The sequence below is a fragment of the Takifugu flavidus genome, chromosome 20 (genome assembly GCF_003711565.1).
Source record: "Takifugu flavidus isolate HTHZ2018 chromosome 20, ASM371156v2, whole genome shotgun sequence".
NCBI classification, from domain to species: Eukaryota; Metazoa; Chordata; class Actinopteri; order Tetraodontiformes; family Tetraodontidae; genus Takifugu; species Takifugu flavidus.
In genome coordinates, this window is record NC_079539.1 from 1,225,365 (window position 1) to 1,239,461 (window position 14,097).

General features: G+C 49.6%; 2 protein-coding genes across 2 annotated transcripts; one reads left to right on the top strand and one right to left on the bottom strand.

Annotated features, from left to right (window-relative positions):
• Positions 1-381: 381 nt before the first annotated feature.
• On the bottom strand, positions 382-2,902 carry oaz1b (ornithine decarboxylase antizyme 1b). Its single transcript, XM_057018264.1, is given in 6 exon segments — positions 382-1,286; positions 1,371-1,456; positions 1,531-1,703; positions 1,784-1,870; positions 1,872-1,923; positions 2,709-2,902. Coding segments are annotated over 6 exon segments (654 nt in total). The 5' UTR covers positions 2,834-2,902; the 3' UTR covers positions 382-1,155.
• LOC130516882 (endoplasmic reticulum metallopeptidase 1) lies at positions 1,759-14,053 on the top strand. The gene is made up of 16 exons (XM_057018262.1): positions 1,759-1,955; positions 4,539-4,912; positions 5,791-6,095; positions 7,060-7,187; positions 7,266-7,371; positions 7,668-7,814; positions 7,894-7,986; positions 8,715-8,927; positions 9,048-9,268; positions 9,838-10,012; positions 10,097-10,287; positions 10,357-10,509; positions 10,586-10,788; positions 10,858-10,973; positions 11,214-11,377; positions 11,489-14,053. Exons 2-16 carry the CDS (start codon positions 4,641-4,643, stop codon positions 11,663-11,665), a joined length of 2,664 nt encoding a protein of 887 aa, XP_056874242.1. The 5' UTR covers positions 1,759-1,955; positions 4,539-4,640; the 3' UTR covers positions 11,666-14,053.
• Positions 14,054-14,097: the final 44 nt, after the last annotated feature.

Genomic DNA, 14,097 nt, shown 5'->3' on the forward strand with positions numbered 1-14,097 from the left:
TTTTAACTTTTGGGGCTCTGTACACAGAGAAGTGGAACTTTTTGCACCAGGAAATGTGAACCAGACCATCATTTTCTCCCTCTCTGATGGGATGAACTGTCGCCACTGATGGTTTGGAGGCTCCTTTTCTCCTCCCTTTCATGCACGGTTTGGGTACGACCAGCGTTTAAATCTGCCGGACGGTAAACACGCAGCGTGGAGTCTTCAGTGGGCGGTGATGCTAAAAAATAACAGTTGACGCCGATTAATTCAATCATTCTCCCACTCGTGGTTCTCTGTGGCGCCCCCTGGCGGCAGGACACGCCGGAGACGCCATAAATCGGATTTATAAGAAAAAAGAGCTCCAAAATATCGCAAAGGTAAAGAAAAAGACAGAACACCTTTCTTTTTAGGTTTTATTATCACTGAAGCACAACAGGTACCACTATGAAGAACAAACTTGATGCTATTTTATAAAAAAGAAAAAGGAATGCTAATCACCCAAAATGAAGCATCCAGAACTGAATGACAATATTTACTCATTTGACCCAAAAATCAAAAGCATGTTGAGGTTTTAACTGCCAATTTATACCAGTTTGCTCCTCACGGGATCTTAATCCCAAGACATGTCTCCCCCCTCCTGTAGCTCTAATATAGTAAGTGGATCTACTCGTCATCTGAAGTACCAAAGGAAACTTCCCAAATCCTAACAGATCTGTGCTACACAATAAACCTGGTCCCGCCGAAATGCACTAGTGAACACAAAGGACATGTGGGACAAAACCAGGAACTTTAAAGCCATTATTTAGCCAATGAAAAGAGCTTGAGTACCTGCTATAAACCTGATGACCTTTATTGTACATTCAAGAAATGAAAATGCCACCACCTTCTATCGCAAAAGGAAATGTTAAAAAAAGGTCCCGATGAACTATTAGTACTAATAATGACTGACAAGTGTATAAGGAGTCCAAAAATAAAAATCAAAGAATTCCCTCTTTGAGGCGATAACAGCTAAGCTACGATGTAAGACCGCATAATAAAGGCCAGACTGTGGGAACAACACAAATGTGGTGAAGTACAGAAAACTACGGCCGACACAGATGGAGTATATGGGGAAGCTGTTATATTCAAACACATGATGGCGAGAAAAAGCAGAGGGTGGAGAGGCTGTCCAGGTCACTCCTCGTCCGAGGAGTCCCTGTCGAAAGCGTAGGCCATGAAGAAAACGTCGGGTCGAGGAGGGACGAGGGCATGGCCCGGTTTCACAATCTCAAAGCCCAGGAAACTGAACGTACGCACCAGTTTAGCTGGAAGGGACAGGCAGGAGGGGCAGAGGTTACACAGGACAGAGGTTACTTCAGCAGCCAGTCAAGGCTGAGCCGGGAACTTACTGCGGTCTTCTCTGTTCTTGTAAAAGCAGATGTAGACACTTTCAACCTTCAGGTGTTCCTCAGCATACTCCAAGAGAGCAGCGAAACTGGAGGACAAACAGGACGACTTACAAAAACAAACCCCAAAGTGCAGGATGGAAACACAAAACGACCGACGGACCTCTCTTTACTGTCTTCAGGAAGCAGGACACGAGGCATCTCCACAAAAAGTGCGTTGCTCCTTAGGACAGCGTCCCACTGGATGGTTTTTGTCGTGGTGGGACGGCTTTGGAAGCGGAGTATCCCTGGGCGACCATTCCCTGCAGGTTCTTCTGTTACAGTCAACTTTCGATCCTAGAAACACACAGCCCCATTATCATCTACGGGCACGCCGACAACCGTTTTAGGCGCGTCGTCCGGGTGTGGGGACTCACCGAAAAGAGAAGCTGAGCTGTAGACACGTGATCCCTTGTGCCATTCCCTCGCCCACCTGGGATCTTCAGGGGTGGGTGAGGGGCATCAGGAGCACCACAGAGGCCCTGGGCCTCGGGTACTAGTACAGTGCAAGGACAGACTGAAGAAGAGAAGACAAGGGCAGCGATGATGGTGATTATACAACATTGCATTATATAAAAGTAGTCAGTGCGGTCCGCAGATCTTTGTGATAACCACCATTCTTTGTCCTCTCGGCCGCAGCCTCACAGAAATGTCAAGACGCTCGGAGCTAAATGTGCCTTTAAAAACGGAGAAAAACACTTTCTCGTCCCCGGGACTTACTTTTCCATCACCGTAATAATCTTTAGAGCAGCGTCACACGACCAAAACTTGGGTTTGTAATGCTTAACCACTCATTTAATCGACGTTCTCCCCCTTTAGCATCGTTAGCCGTGAAACAAATATCAAGTACATATAAAACAGGTATTTTATTACAGCGAAAACGGTCGATTAACTGCCTTCTTTGTTGTTCTACAAGTGTTGGGTTAAGCGGAAGAGTAAACAAGGTGTTTGTAAACAAAGACCAGCTAATTGTCGGAAAAGAGCTGACGCTGGGGAGCCAGTCACGTAACCGCTACTTTGACCGTCGTCGCTAACCTAAGCTACCGCTGCTAAAGTTCATTTAAGGCCCACCTAATGAATTTGTGTGGCGTGTTTCATTTTAAGGTGACAGCTAGAAACACACGCCATACCAGCGACCGGCCGAAAATGTAACATTTTGTTGTTAGTTGTATCCATAAACTGTCCATTTAAATGGGTAATTATGCCCTACTTCCTTTATCTATGGCTGCTAGCAAATTAGCCGCCCCTCCCCCACACTAGCAGAGGCTAAATAAGCTAACTTCATTTCCACCGTTTACTTACTTTCCAATCATGTCACAGATACTACTGCTCAAATCCGCCATGTTAGTATAGTACTGCTGTTTTCCTTCTTTTTCACGAGCGAAACAATGACTGTTTAGTATCCGCTGGAGGTTGGATTTTACCATCCGGCCTCGGGTAGAGACACGACGGACGGACTTCTCTTTGCTCTGCTCAACTGCGTAGTGACCAAAGGGTCGTACGGTGGCAGGAAGGATAAACGTCATTTCCTGTGATGAAACAAGTCATTTCCGTTACACGGTTTTCAAAATAAAGCTCAGCATGCTGTTATGGATTTGTTCTCAAATTGTTCATTAGACTTTATGCCTGGCCGCCTTTAAATTCATTGCACATTGTCATTTTCATGGGGTTTTTTTCTTTCAGAAACATCTACCTTTTTATTCAGTTGTGTTGCCTATGTCGCTGTTTATTTTATATACATTTACAATTCAGTTTCCTTTTAGATTATTATTTTTTAAGACAATTTATTTTAAGACTTAAAGATGCCGTGTGTGGTTGAAGTTAACAGATTCACAGAGGGCGCTGCTCAACCAACGACACATACTGGTAATATTGTGTTGCTTTGGTCCTTGAAACAGCAAAGGGCAATGCCTCTTTGATAGTGTGCCCTTCACTCACTGATGTTCTGTGTGGATTTACACCGCTAACCAGCCACCTAGAGATGTTAAAAGTTGTTCCAAACTCGAAAGGACCATGCTGACTAACAGCGCCCCCCGTTTGAATAGAATTTTTGCAAAATCATACGGTTTACATGGGCACTACCAATAGTTTGACAAATGAGACTGTCTGTCGTCTGTTGGGCTATTGGCTGTATATTTACTGTATATGGGAGTGTCACACGGAATAATCCCATGACCTGCAGCGGGTGCGGGGTACCTGTACTTTATTTTCCTAAGGAAATTTCGAATGCAAAGATCATTGCTAGAAATCACTATCATCTGTTTTCATGTCGGGTGTAGCAGTCGTTAAGACGTACACTTCAACAGTTCCGAGAATGTGTGGATAGTTTCACTTTACTTAATCTTTCCAAGGGTTAATGTAACGCCAATAATTGACAATAAATCTGAAGTCAGTAAATGTAATGTTTACCACGAGATGGCGACAAAGCGCCCTTTTCTACGGGGACAGCGACATCTGCCCCAACAGTGCAATAAACTGGCAGCTCGCCCAGTGGAAGAAGCACTTATTTTGTTTTATTTTGTACCACCAAGGGAGGTTTTGTGACAGCTGGCATTTGTCTGTTGGTTACCAAAATAATAAAAGGTTCTGACTAGATTGTAATGAAATGTTTCAGGAATTGATGATTGGCCATAAACAGATGACTCAATGGCGATGTTCTGGTTTCCACTTCCGTTGATTATAAAGTGACCTAATGATATGCAAACTATCTGGTATTACTACTGTTTACCTTGTATCCACTACTGCTGTGTACACTTAATTAACCCTAAATTTACAGTAGGTTGAACATACTACTAAAGGTGATCGACTAAGATCTCTCCAAAATTCTCCAAGTGAAAATGGCATTTTTACGTTTGACAGAAAATATAAAGTCAACATTTCCATAAATCTTATGCAAACCAATATCCTATCATTTGATGAGATCCTTACAATGATAGGCCAGGTTTGAAAAGTACTGAATCGATAGCTTTCCAAAATAGGAATAGCACACAGAAGTAAAGAGGATATTTTTTAATTCCTTTTTGTATGAATGGTTCGTTTGTATTACTTTTGTCATTTCTGGGCTTCCATACTGGACGGGGCTCCTGAATCCGTGTATTGTTCTTTCATTTATTCTTCCGCTTCCTTTTGTAGATGAGGTTTGTCCCTCGTCGCGATCCGTCGGTCGACCAGGGGCGGAAAAAAAAAGCGACGCCTGAGAGCGACGCTCGCAGCTGATGTACGGCTGGCTCGAAAATGGACAGCGACACCACGATCCGGAGAATAAAAGCGTTCGGCACACACCATTACGGACCGGGTAACAATGACGGGCTCGGGGAGCGTTGCGACAACGGCTACGGCGGCGAGCCGGAGAGGAAGCCCGAAGTGAGCCTGTACCTGCTGCGGGAAGGACTGGCAGCTTCCGTGGTGTCTCTGTTTATTTTGGTGCTTTGGGGACTCGTTCATATGTCACTCCAGCAGCTCGTCATCGGGAAGCCGACAGGCGACTTCAATGCCCTGAGAGCGAGGTGAGAAACGTCCATTCACCCAAAAATACGATCTAACACAGGAAGGATGGATCCGAACGTTTGCTGTCATGTTCTCCAGTCTGGCAAACAGAAACGCCTGGAAACCAGCCTTAGTTGCCCCTAGTAACCCTCCAGGCAAGACAGGTGAACAGAATCTGCAGAACTGACCCACCCGGTAGTGTATCCCCCCATAACCTGAGTGATTTTAATATGACACCAAACGGCCATGATTTAGCGCCTTTCTAGACAAGCATGTGAGATTGACTTTTCTAAGCTCTTATAGTTCCCGTGAGAGGGAACGGCAGGGATTATATGAGAGCATGCACTCTGCAGAGCTGCAGCTGGTCCCGTGAAAATGCGCTGAGCCGAGACTTTGCCTGGTTTGGTTCCTCTCAACGAGCCCGGCGAGCAGCGTTTCAACCGATTAGGACTTTGAGCTTCTCTGGCCACAATGATGACCTTCATAAATTCATTCCCTGCAAGACCAGATTGAAATGAAGGGCCTGAACCTAATGCTGCAGCTCACAGGCTGCTGGAAAAGAGAAATGAAAGCTGCCTTTTACAACCATTCTAGAATAACATTGGTTGTTGTCATACTGACACTTTTAGGACGTCATACAAAGTAAACAGACAAGACATATTATATAAGATATTACATATGGGGTGTGTCATCATTCCATTAGTACAGAAACAGCTGAACTTGAAGCTGCTTTCACTTCATTCTTTTATAAACTCCGTTTAAATCGGACATTATTCTTCTGGGAACGCCACAAATGCAAAACCAGGCCCAAGGCAGAGCCGACCGAGATCAAATCAAAGTAAATCTCCTTCAATGCTGGACGTTCACCAGTACTGTCGTGGTTCTGCTCACAATCCAGGCGCCACCTGGAGCAGATCACCAGCGTGGGCCCCCGGCCCGTGGGCAGCCAGGAGAACGAGGTCCTGACGGTGGGCTACCTGCTGGAGCAGATCGAGCAGATCCGGGCTGAGACGGCGGCGGGCCCCCATCAGCTGACGGTGGACGTGCAGCGCCCCACCGGGACCTTCTCCATTGACTTTCTCGGGGGCTTCACCAGCTTCTACGACCGCGTCACCAACGTCGTGGTCAGGCTGGAGCCAAAGGGCGGAGCCCAGCACCTCATGCTCGCCAACTGCCACTTTGACACCGTCGCCAACAGCCCAGGTCAGAAAAGAAACGTCCTGCACGCTCTCTGTGGTCTCTCAGCCACTCTAGTCACTAGTGTCACTACTGTAGTCTCAAGAAAGCGCCGAGAGCCCCCAGTTACTGTTCTGAACTCTAGAAAGTCTAAAATCCTTTTCAGATTGCGGCTCGTGCGCGCCGCCGTAACACGACGCCGGCCCTAAACGTCCACATCCAGCCGGTTTGTTGCTGCTTCTGAGCACATTCTAGCACCCGGCTGCTCCCTGTGTTGTTTGAATTCAGGGATTTTTCCCCCCCCTCGTGCACCTAATCCACCCCCTGCGGTGCGTGGGCCTGGCCTCCCTTCACACATGCGTGCTGGCAACAGGAAAATGATCCCAGAGGTGTGGAACAGGTAGAGAGACGCGCCGCTGTGTCCGCTACTGCACCCTCCCACATCCTGGAATTATAAGCCAGACAATAACAAGACTGTAAAAGAAAGAAGAAGAAAGTTCAAAGTGCGCTTTATGTATATAATACTGGTCTATATAGATTTACTGGAGTCGTAATTAGTGATTGTAGGTCCGGGTAGTTTGGACCGTCGTCTAGATTAACGGGAGTTACATCAGAAACTGTTGCGGCTCTTTGGGGTCGAGGATTAATGTGTGTTTGGCACAAACGGCAGCAGGAGTGTGAATAGTTGTGTGTGTGTTCGTGCTGCCAGGCCGCCTGACCCCAGAAAGCCGGAGCGCATGACATCTCAGGCTGTTATTTAGCTTTTCCCCTCCTTTCTGCCCGTTAGTCTCGCCGCGGCGGATCATTCCCCTCGCCACAAATGAGTAGTTTTGTTCATGAGCAGTTTTGAGCGCGGTGATTGAATTATTTAGCGCCTTATATTTGTGATTGGGAATCCCCAAAACCACCCAGCGACCTTTTGTGAACAAGCACGCAGAAAGAAATCCAGCAGCTTTGTTGTTTTTGACCCGCGCGCGCTCGCTCGCCGCAGGGGCCAGCGACGATGCCGTGAGCTGCGCCGTCATGCTGGAAGTCCTCCACTCTCTGGCCAACCAGTCCACTCCTCTTCATCACGGGGTCGTCTTCCTCTTCAACGGTGCGGAGGAGAACGTCCTACAGGTAAACCTTCTCCCCAGTTAGCAGCGCCGGGTGCTTTTGCTAAGCAGCGCTCCTCATTTGCCTCCCGCTCTCCATCAGGCCAGCCACGGCTTCATTACCCAGCACCCCTGGGCCAAGCAGGTGCGAGCCTTCATCAACTTGGAGGCTGCTGGTGTCGGTGGCAAGGAGGTCGTCTTCCAGACCGGTACCGTGCGCCTCTTGTGTGTAATTGAATGCCGAGTGTGACGTTTGCTCACATCCGATTGTGTCTTGTGGAAAATAGTGGAGAACGTTCAGCTTCAGCTCACAAGTAAACACAGAAAATCCCGGGATTTTATAATCCCAAGAGGTGTGAGGAAGGGCTCCGAGGGTCAAAAAGATCCCAGATGATGGAGATGATATCCCTGGGTTCCACACAGAACAACCCTTTAATTCCCAGATGCTGCCTGATGGTTCTGTCCGAGGGTGTGACGCACGTCTCCTCCATGTTCTCCTTCAAAGGTCCAGAGAACCCCTGGCTGGTCCAGGCCTACGTGCAGGCAGCCAAGCACCCCTTCGCCTCGGTGGTGGGTCAGGAGGTCTTCCAGAGCGGCATCATCCCCTCTGACACCGACTTCCGCATCTACAGGGACTTTGGAAACATTCCAGGTGAGACACACCCTCCGAGTTCTCGCTCCCGGAATTTCCTTTGAGAGAACGATGTTCCTGATATCCCCCCCCCTTCCAGGGATTGATCTGGCGTTCATCGAAAACGGCTTCATCTACCACACCAAGTACGACACAGCGGACCGGATCCTGACGGACTCCATCCAGAGAGCCGGTACACACACAAACAAACAAACAAACACGTCCTCGCCTGTTTCTTCGCTGTTACGCAACGGCCCTCAGCATCTCCCCAGAGCAGCGAGGAACACGTTCGAGCTGCGCAGGTCAGCGTTGCGCTGATCTCGCCGTGACCCTGACAGAACCGCCGACTCGGCAGCCGCCCCGCTTCTGCGTCCGCCCTCATTCACCAACGGCTCCGTGATCCGATTGTGCTGAGTGGAGAGTCCCAGAACCTGCTCCTCCGCTGTGGGCGAGGAACCAGGGCGAGGGCATGAATTATTCGAGAGCAAAGTGAGATTTGAGAGCGAGGTTGGAGGTATATTTAGTGGGACTGACGCAGGAAGCGACGCAGGTGGAGTCGGTCCAGCGTTGATGGAGAAATCACCATAATCGGGCCGGGGCAGAGCCCGTTAGATGAAGAACCGGCCTAAAACACGGGCCGTCTGCGTTCCTTTGTCGCGGTAGCTCGCAGACAGGAAGAGCTCCCCTCGTTACAGAGCAGCATTGTTTAGCCGAGCAGCGGTCCCGGCAGGAACGAGGAGATGTTGGACATTCTTGTTTACACTCTGAGGCCTCATCGGGACCGGCGAGCGGAAGAACAATGGGGCTTTGTGTGGCCCGTGTCGGCGTGCTCGCCATTAAGCGTGAGAGGAGAGAGAGGAGAGCTCGTTTTGGAGGAATGTCCACCCTAAAATCTGATGCCAACTCACTTCCTGTTTTCAGGCGACAACATCCTGGCGGTGCTGAGGTACCTGCTCATGTCAGAGAAGCTGGCTGACTCCTCAGAGTATCGTCACGGCAACATGGTCTTCTTCGACTTGCTGGGGGTGTTTGTGGTGGCTTACCCGGCTCGGGTCGGCACCATCCTCAACTACATGGTGGCGGCAGCCACCTTTCTGTATCTCGCCAAGAAAGCCTCGCGGCCAGGCAACGGCGGTAGGTCGCCGCTTCCCCCTCCGGCGGCCACTACGTCACTTCCCGTAGTGGCGTTCTTTCCTTGTGAAGCATCCCAGGACTGGTTATTTCACCCGGTTGAGCCGTTTGTCTCCCTCTCAGGCGGCCGCTACGTGCGAGACCTGGCCTACGCCACGGGCGTGGCGCTGCTGAGTTGGCTGGTGACGCTGCTGTCGGTGCTGATCGTGGCTCTGCTGGTCACTCTGCTGGGACGCTCCATGTTTTGGTACGACCACTTCTACACCTCCATCTGCCTGTACGGCGCCGCGGCCACCGGGAAGATCATCCTCATCCACACGCTGGCCAAGAACCTGTACTACGGAGTAAGTGAAGTTCTGAACAACAGCTGGGCTGGAGGGGCTCCAGAGAGGGATCTCACGGGCAGCGTTCCGTGCGTTTCCATCCCTCTCTGATCAGACATCTTCCTGCTCAACTCGGCGTTGCCTTTGTTAGCTTTGAAAGCGCCCGGGAGCTTTTTTATGTAACAAGAAAGCAGGAACATTCACATCCTAGAGCCCCGCGGAGCTGGGAGCTGGGAGCAGGAGGGCGTGTCGGGAGAGTAGGTGAAAGGTGAAGGCTGAAATATCATCTGTGAGCTGGAAAAGCCTCGAGCCGTCGGCCACAGCCCATCGCGGCGTTCGTCTACGTTTTTTTGGAGAGTTGGTGAAAACGCGACCTCCTGACCTCACGTGTAACGCGAGCTCTGCTCAGCGGAGACGGTCGGGCTCATCTGCGGCGCCGCTGGAAGCGTTCCTGTCCGCCTCGCCGGTTATCTGCCAGCGTCCGAGCCATCTCGTGGCGTTATCTCTGTCGTCAGAACCTGTTCGGGCAGGCGCGCCCTCTGTACCTGAGCTGCTGTTTTATGTTCTGAGCTGTGTTTCTTTAACCACAGGGGGTCCGGTTAGTGGAGCTGGGCGACCTCTACTTTGACGTGAGCTTGCTGCTGTGGTGCTGCAGCCTGGTGTGGCTGACCCAGCAGGGCCTGTGCTCGGCCTACGTGCCCATGCTGATGGTGGCCTTCCCGCTGGTCACCAGAATCCTGCTGGCTAAGGAGTTTAAACACAGAGGTGATCTCTCCCGTTGTTTCTTCACCCTGATGGTGAATTCTGCTAAATGTATGTTGCGTGAGAACCTTTGCCGGGTTTGTGCAGGGGCATCGCTCAGGTACAGCATGTTCTATCTGCTGGGCCTGGCGCTGCCGTACGTCCACTTCATGTTCCTCATCTGGGTGGTGTTTGAGATTTTCACGCCCATCATGGGTCGCAGCGGCACCGAGATCCCACCTGAGGTGGTGCTGGCGTCCCTGGTCACCCTGGCGACAATCTTCCTGTCTTCCTTTTTTGTGAGTATTCCCACAGTTCTGTTGCGGGATTATTGGGAATATTGTGCAGTTATTTGTCTCCCATCTCAGCTCCATTTCATCTACTTGGTCCGGAGCACAAAGTGGATCCTGACCGGTCTGGGCTCCGTCTTCCTCCTCACGTTCCTGGTGATTTCCAGCGGGCTTCTCTTTCCTTACTCGGACGCTCCGGAGCGTCCGCGGCCGAAAAGGGTCTTTCTGCAGGTTCGAGACCACGCGAGCTGTCTCGTAGTTTGGGGTGTGAAAGGAATCACTGACGTTTGCCTCCGCCCCGCCGCAGCACACCACTCGGACCTTCCACAATCTCCAGGGCCAGGTGGAGAGCAGGGACTCGGGTCTGTGGATCAACAGCTTCGACTACACGGGCATACAGCACATCACCCCCCTCGTTCCCGAGATCAACGACAGCTTCCGCACCCACTGCCGCGAGGACCGCCCCTTCTGCGGGTACCCCTGGTTCCTGCCCGTGAAGTTCCTCAGCAAGTCAGTAGCGCCCCTTCGTTTTCAGACGCCCTCCTCTGTCGGGACTCTTTCACCTCTTTGTTGTTTCAGGAAGAACTGGTACCTGCCTGCTCCAGAGGTGTCTCCCAGCTCTCCGGTAGAGTTCAGCCTGCTGTCCCAAGAGGAGACCAGCTGGGGGACCATCAAAATGACCTTCAGAGTGACAGGTTAGGTGACCTCGCTCTAAGGATCCTTGGATAAGAATCACATTTAAAACGGATCAACTTTGACCTTGAACCCTGTGCAGAAGAAACTTCCCGAGATATTTATTGGAATGTGCGTGTTGTTCTCTCGATCATATCAGGACTCTTGTCTCGGCAGAAATGTTGAAGTTCAAGTTCCAGCTTTGAGCGAATGACCCCGAACGGGGACGAGTCGGCTCAGTTGTCTCTTCCTGTCCCGTGCAGGTCCCAGTCACATGTCCCTGTACCTGTTGCCTCACAGAGGGGCCAGCCTCTCCACCTGGTCCTTCGGAGACGGGACGCCTCGTTTCGACCTGAGCGGGGAGTATTTCATCTTCTACTCCCACGGCCTGGACGTCCGCACGTGGACCTTCTGGTTTGAAATACAGGTATTTATTTATTTTTAAAACTCCTGCAGTCTCCAAGACATTTAAAGTCACCTCAGAATTCCGTCGAACAAAGAGCCTGTAGTTATTTTCAAGCCTGTCTGTCTCCACCAGCCTCCCAGTGACCCCGACCCTTCCGGCCCCGAGGGGATGATCTCGGTCGCCATCTCCTCGCACTATTTTTTCGGGCCGGATCATAGAACTGCTCAGCTGGAGGAGATCCTCAGCAGGTTTCCCACGTGGGCTTTTCCCTCCTCGTGGGTCAGCACCTACGACATGTATCGATACTGACGACGCGTCGCGTCACGGAGGCTGAGAAGAGCCGAGAGCCAGCGGGGGGTGTGTGTGTGGGGGGGGGTCGGACACATCATCGCCGCTGCCTCTTCGCTCTGAGGTTAACACACTGTCAGACCCCCGTCACTGTGTCAGCAGGCCTGGTAGCTAGCCTAGCGCACGCGACACATGCGAGCACGGTGGACATCTAACGGACTGACCCGCCTCAAGAGCCGCGAGCCTCGCGGTCGCTCTGGAGTTGGGAAAGGAAGGATTTTTCTTTTCTAACTCGTAGTTGTTTTTTTTTTACTAAATATGTTGTGCCTTTGCTTTAACTCACGTCACAGCTCATTCTTGTCGCGTCCTCACGTTTTCCACCTCCCACTCGTCCTGAAGCGTCTCTAACCTTGTAAAAACCACGCTGCTGTGGTCTGTACTGTACTGTAGGCGGGCTAACACGACCGTGTTTGGGTTTGGTGCGGAAATGACACAGTTTTCGTGTGAACCGTCCGTAGTTTGACTCTGAGGAAGCTTCTGGAAATGCAGAAAGTTCCAACTTGGAGTAAAAGTAGCGACAATGAAAATGTATTTGCTTTAGGTAATGATCTTTGATGTTTACTGTAATATAAATCCTACTTTTAAAAATTAATGATAAAATCAGTGGCGGAGGGAGGTTAACCTGGCGGGGGGGAGGAGATGGAAGATGGAACAGATGATATCATCGGCTGTGTCATTTTGAGTTGGTGCTGATGCAGACCGTTTATCTTGTTCACGCTCGTTTGCTCATTTTTGGCGATCTGTTTCCTGCATTTTACTCGATGCGGGATTGTTTTCGGTGACCTCAGTGCACGAACTGGCCTCACCGGTGTCACTACTACCTCCACAACAATCGAAGCCCACATGTGTCTGACACTGTCGGGAGAGTGGTTTGAATGTTACTGTTGTCGTTTGGGTAGAGTCGTTCACACTGGGGCTCAACACGAACGCGTCTGCTTGGCGTTCCGCCCAGCGCAACAACGATGACGCAGATAAAAGGAGTTTTTGTGTCCTGTCGTTTGTTTGTGCTGGGGTTTTAACTCCGACGGCGCCTCCCGTCATCATTGCGGAACTCTGATGCATCACCTGCTCTTCCTCAACCGACGATGTTCCTCATTTGCTTGTTCCTTCATTTCAGGAATCACAGATCATTTTAAGTACAAGTTGTAATAACAAAAGTGAGCAGTTAAACACTTAATGTGCACGATCAGCACACCGGATGACTCTGGCAGTGCTGTCCTGTCCTTCTAAGGAGCTGAGATAGCTCTCCTAGAACCTCACCCATACCTCCTTGGGTCTCCTATATTCTGGGTCTCCAGATGTGCCATCCCGGAGGAGCCACTTCAAGTTGTTATACTGTGACATTTAAGGTTTATTTTCCAAGTTTTTTCCAGCTATGCAGTTTTTTCATTGTTCTAGCCCCGATTAGGAGTTAACGTTTGGTTTCTCCAGCCGATGAACAATAAAGTTCCGAAAGTGCGCCATCTTCCGGGGGAACGGCGCACTGCACCGGGAATCTCCAAATCACCACGTCATTCAGATCTGCTGTTAACGAGTGTAAAATGCATCAGTTTAATATGTCTCACGTGGGGAAAAGGTGCTGTAACATTTCATCTTGCATCCTGATGTTTAATCAATCAGTTGCTGACTGAGCAGATGCCCTTGAAACCCACCTGATCGGCATAGAAACGCAAAATCTGCTTCTCAATCGAGCTTTTTTTTTTCTTCCCTTTTTAAACTGCTGCATTTCCTTGGAGAAAAAGCTTTATTAACTGTAAATTCATATTTTTATATAAAAAACCCCTGCAGTAGAGTTTAACCTGTTTGAAAATGACTTTGCGTTACCACATTTCTGACCACAATTGGAAGAAAGGTTGTTTTTTTATTCTTCTCCTGGTTGAAGCCAGATGTCCAGCAGCTGAAGGCATCGCTGTTGGACGGCAAAAACACTGTGAAATGGCTGAATCATCAAAACAATCACTCATGCATTAACTCAGTGACTGACTGGCTGCAGGCACACAAATGTAGCTTCATCTACACGATTTACAACGTGTCAGTCGAGGAAATATGAACACACGCACACACACACCATAACAGCCTAATGCTGAACTGTCTTAATGCTTGTTGGAAGGATGATTTCTTTCTTTTAAAGTTTAATTTCTTGTTTCCTTTTGGTCATTCCTGTTCACGTTTGTTCTCCGTGTTCATTTTCTATGACTTTACACGTTTAATTACTGTAACGACATTTCTTTTGAAAAACATGTTTGTAAATTTTGTGATTAATGAATGTTGCTGTTTGGGATTCATCTGGTTTCCTTCCGTGGGTGGATGTGATTATGCAAAAAGCTTGAATTAAATGCTTCTTATTCACTTTCTGCTCTTTCTTGCAAGTCCCAGCAGAGCAGTGGGAAAGT

What these genes read in the sequence shown, in the direction of transcription:
- LOC130516882 (XM_057018262.1), top strand. Translation starts at nt 4,641, where the DNA reads ATGGACAGCGACACCACGATCCGGAGAATAAAAGCGTTCGGCACACAC. An exon ending in TTCAATGCCCTGAGAGCGAG is followed by an intron (nt 4,913 to 5,790) that starts GTGAGAAACGTC and finishes CTCACAATCCAG; the next exon opens with GCGCCACCTGGAGCAGATCA. An exon ending in GGACTTTGGAAACATTCCAG is followed by an intron (nt 7,815 to 7,893) that starts GTGAGACACACC and finishes CCCCCCTTCCAG; the next exon opens with GGATTGATCTGGCGTTCATC.